Source organism: Saimiri boliviensis, chromosome 14, assembly GCF_048565385.1.
Source record: "Saimiri boliviensis isolate mSaiBol1 chromosome 14, mSaiBol1.pri, whole genome shotgun sequence".
Taxonomy (NCBI): Eukaryota; Metazoa; Chordata; class Mammalia; order Primates; family Cebidae; genus Saimiri; species Saimiri boliviensis.
The window spans coordinates 60,059,480-60,073,606 of NC_133462.1; the positions used below are offsets into that span (position 1 = coordinate 60,059,480).

Sequence of the window (14,127 nt, forward strand, 5' to 3'; positions counted from 1 at the left end):
AGAGATGGAGTCTCACCATGTTGCCCAAGCTTGTCTGAAACACTTGTGCTCAAGTGACCCACTCACCTCAGCCTCCCAAAGTTCTGGGATTATAGGCATGAGCCACCATGCCCAGCCTTTATGTTTGGCAGAGAAGTTGTACCTTAGAGAGGTCAGATAACTTTCTAAGATACTAACTTCCAGACTGAAGACTGGAATGCAAGTCTGCCTGACTCCAGAGCCTTGGCTTTGCTAATCAGCATCCAGTCAGGAAATCAAAACTTACTCTAGATACTTTCAAGGAGTGAGGGATTTCATGCAGGTGATATTAGTCTGTTCTCACATTGCTATAAAGAACTACCTGAGACTAGGTAATTTATAAACAAAAAAGGTTTAATTGACTCACTGTTCTGCAGGCTGTACAGTAGGCATGGCTGGGGACTCCTCAGGAAACTTACAATCATGGTAGAAGGCAGAAGGGAAGCAGGCATATCTTCATATGCCTGGCAGGAGAGAGAGAGAGAGCAAATAGGGAGGTGCTGTACACTTTTAAACAAGCAGATCTCAATAGAACTCTATCACAAGACAGCACTAGGGTGATGATGCTAAACCATTAGAAATCACCTCCATGACCCAGTCACCTCCCGCCAGGCTCCTCCTCCAACACTGGGAATTACAATTTGACATGAGATTTGGGAGGGGACACAGAGCCAAACCATATCACAGCTAATAGGTCAGAAAGATGTTAGAAGGGCAGGAAAAGCAATAGGAACAAGGTAGATTTACCAGAGATCAGGGAGCTACTGTGGCTTCCAGTCTAAAACACAGGAGCCTGTACTGATGCTGAAATGGTCAGCTCCTGCCACTGAGCAGGTGTCTTCCTGAAAGCTGCTAATGCTGCAGGAGCCACCACTGCTGCCAGAATGTAGCTGATATTGCTGGAGCAAAAGTCGTTGGCATTGCTAGAATTGAAGCTGTGGCTGCTCACTGAAGCCATCTATACTGTCACTGCCTGAGCCACCTCTAGAAGTAGAACAGATTCTGCCATCATCCTGCCTTTTTATTTGGCATATATGCCTCCAGTTGACAGAACCTAACCACAGCCCACCTATCAAGGAAGACAAAGGATTGGAGTTTTAAGGCCTCCATTGCTAGCAGTCAAAAGACAGTGCAGAAGTGTGAGGCCAGGGGCCAACATAAATTTAACAAACACACCACCTCAATATTATATCACCAGGCATTGAGTAGTCAAGGGAAACACTGGGTGATGAGCCCTGAAAACTGACATTACAGCATCAGAGTATTTACGAACTCCTTAAAGAAGTAATTTTTCTAGTCCAATCCCCTATTTGATGCTTGAGAAAGCTGAAGTCCAGAAAAGGGAACTGATCTACTCAAAGCCCAACTGAAATTATCTTTTCCATTTTATAACAGTTTTATATAATTTAGTTGAGACCCGAATGTGTTCTGATTTCCTGAGTTCAGATGAACTAGATTAAAAGACAACCAGAGACGTCATTATAATATGTTGCGTGAAATATACATCCTTATTATGGTGACAGTAGGTCTTTTAGATTTTGTTCAACAGTTGCCAACCTTCTCACTGCAGTGAAATGAATGACTAGGCAGCACCTTGCTACATAGCATGAAGAGAGGAGACCCATCGTTCTCTAACACCCTATGTCAGGTGGCTGCTAAGAGAGACATGAAAGGAGATGAGAATAGGTGTATGGACCTTGTTTGTTGCACCAGTGTGATAGGGGATGGAGGGACCTAGCAGATGAGACATGTGCATGGGCACTGCTCTATTGCCTAAAATGCAAGACTAAATTGTTGACGTCCTTCTAGAAAGGAAGTGTGAAGATGTAAAAATCCATCATTCCTCCTAATTTTGTACTGGGTGAATAGTAATTGGAAGCATTCTAGAAGGAACTGTCCATTGTGAAATCTTAGGTGCATACTTTTTAGATGAAAAACAATGAATTGGGGATACCTCCGTTTTGGTCACAGTTCTGCAAGTGTCGGTTCTATGACTGATGGCGAGACATCTTCCTTGCTCTGCGTCTTTAGTTTATCAGTATAATAAGGCTTTTATTGTACCTTTTTATTATATATAGACTTATAATTATTATTCCCTTGGCCAGTTTATCAGTGTGAAGAAAAAGTTATTTTGACACAATTAGCAGGACTTCGTTTCTCTCTCCCCCAGTATGTCAGCCGCCTCCAGATATCCTGCATGGTGAGCGTACCCAAAGGGACAAGGACAACTTTTGGCCTGGCCAGGAAGTGTTCTACAGCTGTGAACCTGGCTATGACCTCAGAGGGGCTCCTTCCCTGCGCTGTACACCCCAGGGAGATTGGAGCCCTGCAGTCCCCAGATGTGAAGGTGCCTAGACTCTTACCTGGCTTGATATTTTTAGCCTGTGTCTTTATTCTCCACAAGCCAGTTATTTCTGTTTGTTTTTCTTTTTCTCCAGTGAAATCCTGCGATGACTTCCTGGGCCAATTTCCTAATGGCCATGTACTACTTCCATTTAATCTCCAGCTTGGAGCAAAAGTGGACTTTGTTTGTGATGAAGGGTGAGTATAAGCTTGCCTGATCTGCTGGACATTGAAATTGGGCTAGGAATTAGTCCAAAAAAGGGGAGATTGGTGTAGTTTTTAAAAAAAGACACACACACACACACACACACACACACACACTCAAAGTCATGAACTTTTGAAAGTATATATAGGAAGAAAGAAACATATAGAACTAACATCATGAGATATGAAGAGAAAAGTGGGCCAATATTAACTGGAAAGTTCAAGGACAAGTATAACTACTTGTTATGAATATGTAGGTAGCACATTAAGTTAAAAAATTCTATTTTCCGGCCGGGCGCGGTGGCTCAAGCCTGTAATCCCAGCACTTTGGGAGGCTAAGGCGGGTGGATCACGAGGTCAAGAGATCGAGACCTTCCTGGTCAATATGGTGAAATCCCGTCTCTACTAAAAATACAAAAAATTAGCTGGGCATGGTGGCACGTGCCTGTAATTCCAGCTACTCAGGAGGCTGAGGCAGGAGAATTGCCTGAACCCAGGAGGCAGAGGTTGCGGTGAGCCAAGATCGCGCCATTGCACTCCAGCCTGGGTAACAAGAGCGAAACTCCGTCTCAAAAAAAAAAAAAAAAAAAATTCTATTTTCCAAACCAAAAAAGATATGAATAATTTAGAGAGTTTCAGAAAAAATTGCAAGTAACAAAACACTTATTCTAAATAGCTAGAATCATTTAAGAATCATTCCAGTAAATTGTTTAAACTATCAATGGTGAAATTTGTAATAGGACTGAACATGCATTTTAAAAAAATTCAGTCATATATCATCTGGCAAGTCATGGGCTTTGGGCTCTGAGATGGGGTCCTGATGGCTGCTGTTAATATTTCCGGCAAGGTCATTAACTCGTTTATGTCCAACTAGTGGTCCTCACAGGGTGTGCATCTCTACATGATAGCTGACCAGCATGGGCAACAAAGCACCTGATCCCAAAATGTTCCACAGGATCTTGGCAGCCTCCAAATGCCAGCACCCAGTAAGATTTAGGAGGGCATCAGGACATTGAGAATTTTCGATGATTGCATACAAAAGTCATGTCATCTCTTCTTTCTTTTTGACCCTAGAATATTCAGGCTTACTCTTCAGGAGCCCAAACTGCCATTGTAAGCCTTCCTCATTCCACCACAGATGTGGAGACAAAAGGACCATTTCTGTTCTCTCACCAGCTAGTTCCCACTTTTCCAGTCCAAACTGGAAGCTGTTTTACTTGCTGTTTCCGGGTCAGAGTCAGGAAGGCGTTGCATTAAGGACTGGGCTTCTAATAATGACAATGAGTGATTTATCAGGTTATCATGGAGTAATCAGTGAAACTCCAAGCCTGGGTCCAGGGTCAAGGGGATGGTGCCTATGTCATGACCACCTTCTTCAATTCAAGCAGGACTGTCATGTGACCAAGCTACTGCATTTTGCCATTCTATATTGCTCCCTTCTGGATGCTGTGATTTTTCAAGAATAATGTAGCTTCTGTAACTCTGCCACCTCCTGGTCTCAGATCCTCAAAATCCTGAAATTTGGGGCAGGGCCTTAGATTGCAAACTAACTGGCCTCTTGGCCCACTATTCACTACTATTTTCTTCTTTAGATTTCAATTAAAAGGCAGCTCTGCTAGTTATTGTGTCTTGGTTGGAATGGAAAGCCTTTGGAATAGCAGTGTTCCAGTGTGTGAACGTGAGTAATAGGAGTAACATTTCAGGCCAATGTCTCCCCTTTATCTCTTCGGTATTTGACCCATGGCTTCCTCTAATGTGGTTCTTCAATTTTCTAGTCTGAATTATTGATTTGAAAATTGCTTATTTTAATAATGTGTGTTGTGAGTTAATGTGTACATCGCTTGTCTTTGGAACCATCTGATCTGTCTCTGCCCTTAGTATCCTGTGTTCTATTGTGATAAATCCTATGGTAGTGTGCTTCTAGGTCAGGAGAGATTAGATAATGTGAAGCTTTAACAATTTGCTTTCTTTCTCTCCATTTTTTCTCTTCTTTCCTTTAGTTCTTTCTTCCCTCCTTCTCTCCCCTTCCCCTCCCTCCCTACCTCTCTTTCCTTCCTTCTTTTTCATTTTGTTTTCCTATCAAGGTGCAGTCAGTCCACAATTTTTGTATCTATTCACTAATACACAAATATTAAACATGCCTTTATTCGATCAATTATCGATCACATACTTTGTGCCTCACGTTTGTCTAGCCACTGGAGTTATAGCAATGAACAAGATGAGTGAAATTCCTGTCCCCATGTTGTTTTTACTCAGGTGGGGAGAAGGACAAGAAAAAAATAGATTAATTAAACGCTACAGAGATAATAGATTAAAGTAATGAGGAATGAGGGAAAAGTGGAAAATAACATTAGACAGGGTGAGCAGTTTGAGACTCCTTAAATTCTCAAAACATGCACCTAAATAATTTATGCTGAGAGATTCATAAATAATAATTCAGTTTTTTAAAAATGAGAGTCATGTGTTCAGTAATCACATTTAGCAGTCTAAATGTGTAGACTGCTGATTTCACCTAGTCTACCCATTTATAATTTCCCCAGTAGAAGAGAGAACTTTGCTTCATTTCTTGATTCTAAAGATTGGAAAACATGTTTCTTTAAAAAGCCAAGGTGGGCGTCACAAGGTCAAGAGATCGAGACCATCTTGGCCATGATGAAACCCCGTCTCTACTAAAAATACAAAAATTAGCCAGGTGTGGTGGCACGCACCAATAGTTCCAGCTACTTGGTAGGCTGAGGCGGAAGAATCGCTTGAACCCAGAGGCAGAGATTGCAGTGCACCGAGATTGCCCCACTGCACTCCAGCCTGGTGACAGAACAAGACTCTGTCTCAAAAAAAAAAAAAAAAAAAAAAAACCCATGAAATTTTACTGAAATGTTTATGTTGTTAGAAATCTACTTTGACATCTTACAGTGCTTTTTAGAGTAAAATTTTAAAAGACCATAATTTATATAGAGATTCTTGCTGTCTAAGAAATCCAGTGCTCCTTGAAGCAACATGACAAGTGTCTATTCTCCTGCCATGAAAGCTCAGTTATTGATTGGACTACTCAAGCTTTCTCTTATTTTTCACAACCTTTGCTAGTTGAAGTAGCTTCTCCCAAATTCCAATTCTAATGAAAAACACCAACTAGAATGAGGAAGAGACTGTTCTAAACAAATCAGCAGATGCTAGAAAGGAGTAACAACTGGAAACCTGACCCAGAAGGTAAAGAGAAAATAAGTCATCAACAGACCTAGATATTTTAAAAAGCAAAGCAATCTGAATCCATTTGGAGTTTTTTGTAATGGCCTAACTAAATTTTAATTCACTGTGACAGTGCTATTGTTATCACTGAGATTTATGATCAATATCAATAAGTAATCAGTGAAATCTTTTGCCTATTTAAGGTGGTTAGCACACATATATACACTTGAGAAATATTTCACAAGAATGTAGGCTCCTTCATCAGCACTGTGTCCCCAGGATCCTGATGAGTAGCTGACACAGGATATGTGCTCAGTTAATATATGTTGACTAAGTGAATGAATTACCCTTCAAAGTGGTTGTTTTTATTCTTCAAATGTTTTGATATTTCATTAAAGTTGTAAAGTTTCTATTGTCCAGGAACTGTTACTATCTGAAAGATTCAGGATAGACAAATCTCTTTTATACTTCACAATACACTTTCATTGACATCTCATTTAATCCAAATCTTAGAAGTCCTAATGTCTACTGTCATCTCCTTAGCATATTTTAAATAAAAACAATCATAGCACCTTATAATTGCAGAATACCTCTGGTGAAACTCCTGGATGAAACTTAAGAGCTTTTGCCTTTTTTCCAGAAATCTTTTGTCCAAGTCCTCCAGATATACCTAACGGGAGACACACAGGAAAACCTCTGGAAGTCTTTCCCTTTGGAAAAGCAGTAAATTACACATGCGACCCCCACCCAGACAGCAGGAAGACCTTTGACCTCGTTGGGGAGAGCACCATCCGATGCACAAGTGACCCTCAAGGGAATGGGGTTTGGAGCAGCCCTGCTCCTCACTGTAGAAGTCTGGGTTAGTGTTCATTTCTCCATATCCAAAATGGGTTCAGAATATCTAACCCAGGCCCTCCATATTTCCATAATTACAGGGTGGTATATATTTGTGCATTTGCCACAGTGGAATGCCAAACCAATGATAAATCATTCTAAGGTAGGCCAGCACGTAAGATCCTGAAGACCTTTGCAGCTAAAAGGGCTGGTGAAAAGGGAGGGAAGTGGTGAGTGGTGGGAAAGTTCTTCATTAGAATTATAGGTATTGGCTGGGTGCGGTGGCTCAAGCCTGTAATCCCAGCACTTTGGGATGCCAAGGCGGGTGGATCACGAGGTCAAGAGATCGAGACCATCCTGGTCAACATGGTGAAACCCCGTCTCTACTAAAAAAAAAATCCAAAAAAAATAGCTGGGCATGGTGGCGCGTGCCTGTAATCCCAGCTACTCAGGAGGCTAAGGCAGGAGAATTGCCTGAACCCAGGAGGCGGAGGTTGCGGTGAGCCAAGATCGCACCATTGCACTCCAGCCTGGGTAACAAGAGCGAAACTCCGTCTCAAAAAAAAAAAAAAAAAAAAAAAAAGAATTATAGGTATTAAAAACAGAAGCCTGTGAATCTCCTTACTGAAATGGCTGGCTTAGAAATCTGACCTAGAAAATCGGTGGCTCCTTCCACCAGGAACTGTCTCAAATTCCCCGCCCATGCTTTTCAGCCTCTTACTGGAGTTTTGATGGCCTAAAGTACAAGGAACTCAAACAACAAAGGTGGAAACCTTGGCAAGACATTCTTTCTGGCTTCCTAAAAAATGTAAAAATTAAATAGGATCTTTCCCATGTCTGCCAAAGCTTCTTACTGAATTTTTTCAAATGTGGGATATAAGAAACCTCTTTTCAAAAGTGTTCAGATAGGTGGATGTAAGAGTTATTCTTGTAGGTTATCCTTGATTATTGCTTGAAATGCTCACTTCATGAGAATGTTTCAGGGAATATTTGTAGAGAAAATCTTCATTCCCTAGGGAAAGTAAATAACAAATGACTCTGAATCGGGGGGAAAATTGCGTAGGAAGACAAATTCTGTTTGAACAACTAGGTGGGAAGAAATCCTTTGAAAACATTGAAATATATTCGTGGTACATAATGCCATAAATGACTTTTGCATTTTGATAGGGGATGCAAGGTCTCTACACAGATCTAAATCTAGATCTAGATAGATCTGGAGGGAAGGTCTTTTTGAAAGTGGGGCTTAGTTGTTGGCTAATCCTGAGGTGCTCTGAGGAGTTTTCTCAAGGTGGCAAAATCTGTGGAACCATCAGAACTGTATGTTTTCTTCAGGAAGGTACATGCAGGTTGATACCTTATGTACTGAAGAGAGTTCAGATTACTTTACCTAGCTCCAAAATACTGTTTCTTTCCCATAGGTAAATCATGTAAAACTCCTTCAGGTCCAGTGAATGGCGTGGTGCATGTGATCACAAACATCCAGGTTGGATCCAGAATCAACTATTCTTGTATTACAGGGTGAGTTGGCAGCAACATCTCTTGGTTCAAGAGTTCTGGCACAGCCATACACCTTCTAGCCACATCTCAGGAAGGAAACTGGGCTATTGCCACCTGCTCTTAAGAGGCTTAAACACAGGTGTTAACGCCTGATTGAAATGAACAAAGATTGGAGAAGATTGGGGGAAAATCTGTATCCTTGCTGGAAACTAGCAGTGCACATATAAAAAGTATGGCACTCACTGGATGGGAAGGAAAATAAATCAGGAAAGAGTGTAATAGTCAAAGCACACAAACAACCCTAGCCCAGCCCATTGCTGGAAGAAAGAGAAGGCCATATAGCATCTGTGTGAGAGAACAAATCTTACTGGTAACAGCATGATTGCTTCTTAGGGCTGCCATCAACAAGTTCAGGCCTTCCTCGTTTTATTGCACTTCGCAGACGTTATGCTTTTTACAATCGAAGGCATGTGCCAACCCTGTGACAAGCACGTCTGTTGGCATCATTTTTCCAACAGCGTGTGTTCACTTCATGTCTTTGTGTAGCATTTTGATTATTTTCACAATATCCCAAACTTTTTCATTATTATCATGTCTGTGACAGTGATCTGTGATCAGGGATCTTTGATGTGACTATTGTCACTGTTTGGGGTCACTACGAACTGCACCCATATGAGACAGAAAATTTAATAAATGTGCATGCTTTGATTGCTCCATGAACTAGACACTCCCCTTCTCTCTCCCTCTCTTCAGGACTTCCTAATCCCTGAGACACAATAATACTAAAATTAGGGCAATTACTAGCCCCACAATGGCCTTTAAGTGTTCACATGAAGGGAGGAGTCATACATCTCTTATTTCAAATCAAAAGCTAGAGATGGTGAAGCTTAGTGAGGAAGACATGTTGAAAGCCAACACAGGCCAAAAGCCAGGCCTCGTGTGCCAAACAGCTAGGGATCTGTAAATGCAAAGCAAAAGTACTTGAAGGAAATTTAAAATGCTATTCCAGGAAATGGATGAATGACAAGAAGGTGAAACAGCCTTATTGCTGACACAGAAGAAGCTTTAGTGGTCTGAATACAAGATCAAACCAGACACATTTCCTTAAGCCAAAGCCTAAGGAAATCATGAACAAGCCCCTAACTCTCTTCAATTCTGTGAAGACTGACAGAGGTCAGGAAGCTGAAAAAAAAAAAAAATGCTGGAAGCAGCCAGGCACAGTGTCTCATGCCTGTAATTCCAGCAATTTGGGAGGCTAAGGCAGGTGGATCACCTGAGTTCAGGAGTTCAATACCAGCCTGACCAATACGGGGAAACCTTGTTTCTACTAAAAATGCAAAAATTAGCAAGAGTCGTTCCAGGTGCCTGTAGTTCCAGCTCTTTGGGAATCTGAGATATGAGAATAGCTTAAATCCGGGAGGCAGAGGTTGCAGTGCGCCCAGATTGTGCCACTGCACTCCAGGCTGGACCACAGAGTGAGACCCCCATCTCAGAAAAAAAAAAAAAAGGTAGAAGCTAGCAGAGGTTGGCTCCTGAGGTTTAAAGAAAGAAGCCATCTCCATAACATAGAGGTGCAAGGTAAAGCAACAAGAGCTGATGTGGAAGTTGTGGCAAGTTGTTCAGAAGATCTAACTAAGATCATTGATGAAGGTGTTACACTAAATAGCAGACTTTCCGAGTAGACAAAACAACTATCTATTGGACTTTCATAGCTAGAGAGGACAAGTCAATGCCTGGCTTCAATGCTTCAAAGGATAGGCTGACTTTTTAGGAGCTAATGCCATTGGTGACTTTGAGTTGAAGTCAATGCTCACTGACCATTCTAAAAATCCTAGAGCCCTCATGAATTATGCTAAATGTACCTTGCCTGTACTCTATAAATGGAACAACAAAGCCTGATGACAGAGGTATGTTTGCAGCGTGGCTTACTGAATATTTTAAGCCCACAGCTGAGCTCTAGTGCTCAGAAAAACAGATTCCTTTCAAAATATTATTGCTCATTGACATTGTACCTCATCAGCCAAGGCCTCTGATGGAGAGGGACAAGGAGATGAATGTAGTTTTCCTGCCTGATGACAGCAGCAGCTATTCTGCAGTCCATGGCTGAAGTAGTAATTTTGACTTCCAAGTTTCAATATTTAAGAAATACATTTCGTAAGGCTATAGTTCCCACAGACAGTAATTCCTCTGATGGATCTGAACAAAGTAAGTTGAAAACTGCAGGAAAGAATTCATCATTCTACATACCATTAAGAACATTCATTATTCATGGGAAGAGGTTAAAATATCAGCATTAACAGGAGTTTGGTAGAAGTTGATTCCAATCTTCATGGATAACTGTGAGGTTCAAGACTTCAATGGAGAAAATAACTGCAAATGTGGTGGAAATAACAAGAGAACTACAATTAGAAGTGGAGCCTGAAGATGTAACTGAATTGCTACAATCTCATGATCCAACTTGAACAGATGAAGAGTTGCTTCTTATGAATGAGCAGAGAAAGTGTTTTTTTTGAGATGGAGTCTCTTCCTGGTGAAGATGACATAGGCATTGTTGAAATGACCACAAATGATTTAGAATATGACATAAACTCAATTGATAAAGCAGCAGCAGTATCTGGTAGGATTGACTCCAATTGTGAAAGCAGTTCAGAGGGTAAAATGTTATCAAAGAGCATTGCACACTACAGGAAAATCTTTTGCCAAAGAAAGAGTCAATGTGGCAAATTTTATTGTCTTAGCTTAAGAAATTGCCACAGCCATCCCAGCCTTCAGCAACCACCACCCTGATCAGTCAGCAGCCATCAACCTTGAGGCAAGACCCTCCACCAGCAAAAAGATGATGACTTATTCAAGGTCAGATAATCTTTAGCATTTTTCATCAATAAACCATTTTTTTAAAATGACTTTTTTGGCTGGGTGTGGTGGCTCACGCCTGTAATCCCAGCACTTTGGGAGGCTGAGGTGGGCGGATCACAAGGTCAAGGGATCGAGACCATCCTGGCCAGCATGGTGAAGCCCCGTCTCTACTAAAAAAATACAAAAATTAGCTGGGCGTGGTGGCGCACGCCTGTAGTCCCAGCTACTCAGGAGGCTAAGGCAGGAGAATTGCTTGAACCCAGGAGGCGGAGATTGCAGTGAGCTGAGATTGTGCCACTGCACTCCAGCCTGGTGCCTGGCGACACAGCAAGACTCTGCCTCAAAAAAAAAAAAAAAAAAAGTATGACTTTTTAAAGACATAATGCTATTTCACACTTAATAGACTATAGTATAAAAAACAACTTTTAGAATGAGAAATCAATAAGTTCATATGACTCATTTGTTGTGCTATTTGTTTTATTGTGGTGGTCTGGAACTGAACCTGCAATACCTTTGTGGTATGTCTGTAACATAAAATGGCCAGCTTAATACAACAGAAGTTTTTGGAGGTCTGTTCTGGAGGCTGGAAGTCCAAAATCAAGGTGTTGGTAGGAGGGACATGCTCCCTCTGAATCCTGCAGGGGAGGATCCTTCATTTCATCTTCCAGCTTCTGGAGCCCCAGAAGCTTCCTTGGCATGTTGCAACAGAACTCCAATTTCTGTCTCTGTCCTCACGTGGCTGCCTTCCCTCTGGGTCTGTGTCCTCACATGCGGTTCTCCTCTCTGTGCACGTGTGTGCCCAAAGTTCTCTCGTTTGATAAGAACGTCAGTCATATTGGATTAGGGCCTACCTTAATGGGCCCCCTCTTAACTTGATTGCATCTGCAGATTGTATTTCCAAGTAAGATCACATCCACAGGGACTGGGGGTCAAGACTTCAGCATATTTGGGGGAGACATCATTCAACCTATAACAGAATTCAACCCTTTGAAAATGTCAAGCGTCAAGTGCTCACAGCGCACAGTCCAGCTGTTGGTGCTCACCCTTGCTCAGCACGCAGTGGAGGCTCTGCCTCAATTTCACTTTTCATAGGAACAGCTAAGCCAGGTAGTGAGTAGGAGCTATGTTTCTGCCACCCCAACAAACACTGAAAGGAAGCTTGTGGTGTCCAGCACATTTGCCAGACTCCAGACTCGGTCTCACAGACCACAGTATCTAGAATCTGACAAGGTAAATTTAGAATAAATCCTATTTCTTCTTTTCTCTTTGGTTTTTTTGAGCATTTTAAAAATACAATTGATAAATTTCCTGACTGTACCCTCCTCATCTTGCATTGCTGAATAAGTGTGAACCTCTCTATGGCATAAAGCAGAAAATCACTGAGCTTATGACAAGAAACAAGAATACATGTAAAAGAGACCAAGTTGAAAAATCAGGAGAAATTTCCTCCTGCAGAAGAGATTTACTGCCAAGAAACCAGGGAAACTTTCAAAACTCTCTCCTTTTCATATTTTTAGCAAGATTCAGTTGTACAAATACTTCTGTGAAACTAGCCAGGAAGTTTGTACATGGATGCATATATGCATTCAGTGCGTTTACATATTTCATTTCATACATGTGTCATATATGTGTGTGTATATATAGCAAACACACTGAATGTTGCAGACAATTAAAGCAAAGAGAAGAGTTAACCAAATTTTCCTGAATGCAGTAGGAAAAGATGAAAAAGAGAAACAGGCAGGCACAGTGGCTCACTCCTGTAATCCCGACACTTTGGGAGGCCAAGGCGGAAGGATCACCTCAGGTCAGGAATTCAAGACCAGCCTGGCCAACATGGTGAAACCCCATCTCTACTAAAAATACAAAAATTAGCTGGGTGTGGTGGCGTGTGCCTGTAATCCCATGTACTCAGAAGGATGAGTCAGGAGAATCACTTGAACAGGTGAGGCAGAGGTTGCAGTGAGCCAAGATCGTGCCATTGCAGTCCAGCCTGGGCAACAGAGCAAGACTCCATCTAAACAAACAAGCAAACAAACAAAAAGCAAATCAAATATATAATTTATTTCGATACATTTGGTTTAATCTTCTTGTCAAAAAACAAAGTCTCCTAAACAGGATCAAAAGCAACAAATCTTGTATTTATAAAAACCATGCCTCAGATAAAATGTCATAGTATTATACACACACACACATTAAGGGAAAATGCAAACAAAAATGGCAGAAATGATGTGAGACAAGACAGAACTTATGAAAATAATTGTCAAACAGGTCTGCAAAATAATTGTGTGATTTTGGTGCCAGGTGCAGTCCACAATGAATCCAAGATATTAAGAAGCAAAGAGGGCCAGGAGAAGTTAGAGCAGAAATATCTCTTACAATGGTGAGAGAATAGGAAAGAGAAGCGAGAAAAGTTGGGAAGACACTTGAAGTTTAGGCTGGGCCGTAGACTTCTGCATTGTAATCCTTCTGGTTTGCCACATATGCATGCTGTGAGGAAGCTGACGAGGTATGCACGGCACAATTAGTTTCCATTTTTTGCCTTTAGGTACCGCCTCATTGGTCAGTCATCTGCTGAATGTATCATCTCAGGCAATACTGCCCACTGGAGTACAAAGCCACCAATTTGTCAAGGTGAGTTGAAATCTCTTTCCCCACTTACCTCACCAATGAATCCTAGAGTTGTCCTCCTAGAATTACAAAGAATGAATTTCATCCCTCTTGGAAATGGGATCCTTCTGATATTTGAAAAATGCAATCATATCCCAGTCATATCCTAAAAATTACTCACAGCATTCCAAACTTCCACCTTCACCTAGAAATGCTTTTTTTTTCTTATCTTGAGTTGTAATTTATTTTAAACTAGTCTTGAACTCATTTAAATAGCTCCCAATTTCCTCTTCTGTTGGCTGAACACCTCCCAGTTTGAAGAGCATTTTCTTTAGTGAAGTCAACAAATATGAAGTCAGTGAAAGAAACTCTATATCCTCTCTGCAGGCTCTTAGTATCACATCAGATAGTCAAGCAATGCAGCCCTTTCTTCCTTTTTATTTTTTGTCTAAACAGGGGCATGCCATCTTCCCTGTCAGTTGTTTGGAAGATGAGCTTTCTTCATTTTGGGGCGCAAAGAGGAATGAGCAATTGCAAGCTAACAAGGAACATAAAATGGATATAATCCTGGGTTTGGTGATG

The 14,127-nt window shown here is 41.3% G+C and overlaps 1 protein-coding gene across 2 annotated transcripts in view; it reads left to right on the plus strand.

The window, feature by feature from the left end:
- The window catches only part of CR1 (complement C3b/C4b receptor 1 (Knops blood group)), a 158,346-nt gene that overhangs the window by 116,099 nt on the left and 28,120 nt on the right, over positions 1-14,127 (plus strand). For both annotated transcript variants that reach the window (XM_074385115.1, XM_074385113.1), the window contains 6 exons: positions 2,189-2,365; positions 2,457-2,559; positions 4,158-4,243; positions 6,392-6,610; positions 8,004-8,103; positions 13,484-13,569. In XM_074385115.1, coding sequence (XP_074241216.1) covers positions 2,189-2,365; positions 2,457-2,559; positions 4,158-4,243; positions 6,392-6,610; positions 8,004-8,103; positions 13,484-13,569 — 771 coding nt within the window. The remainder of the gene's footprint in view (positions 1-2,188; positions 2,366-2,456; positions 2,560-4,157; positions 4,244-6,391; positions 6,611-8,003; positions 8,104-13,483; positions 13,570-14,127) is intronic.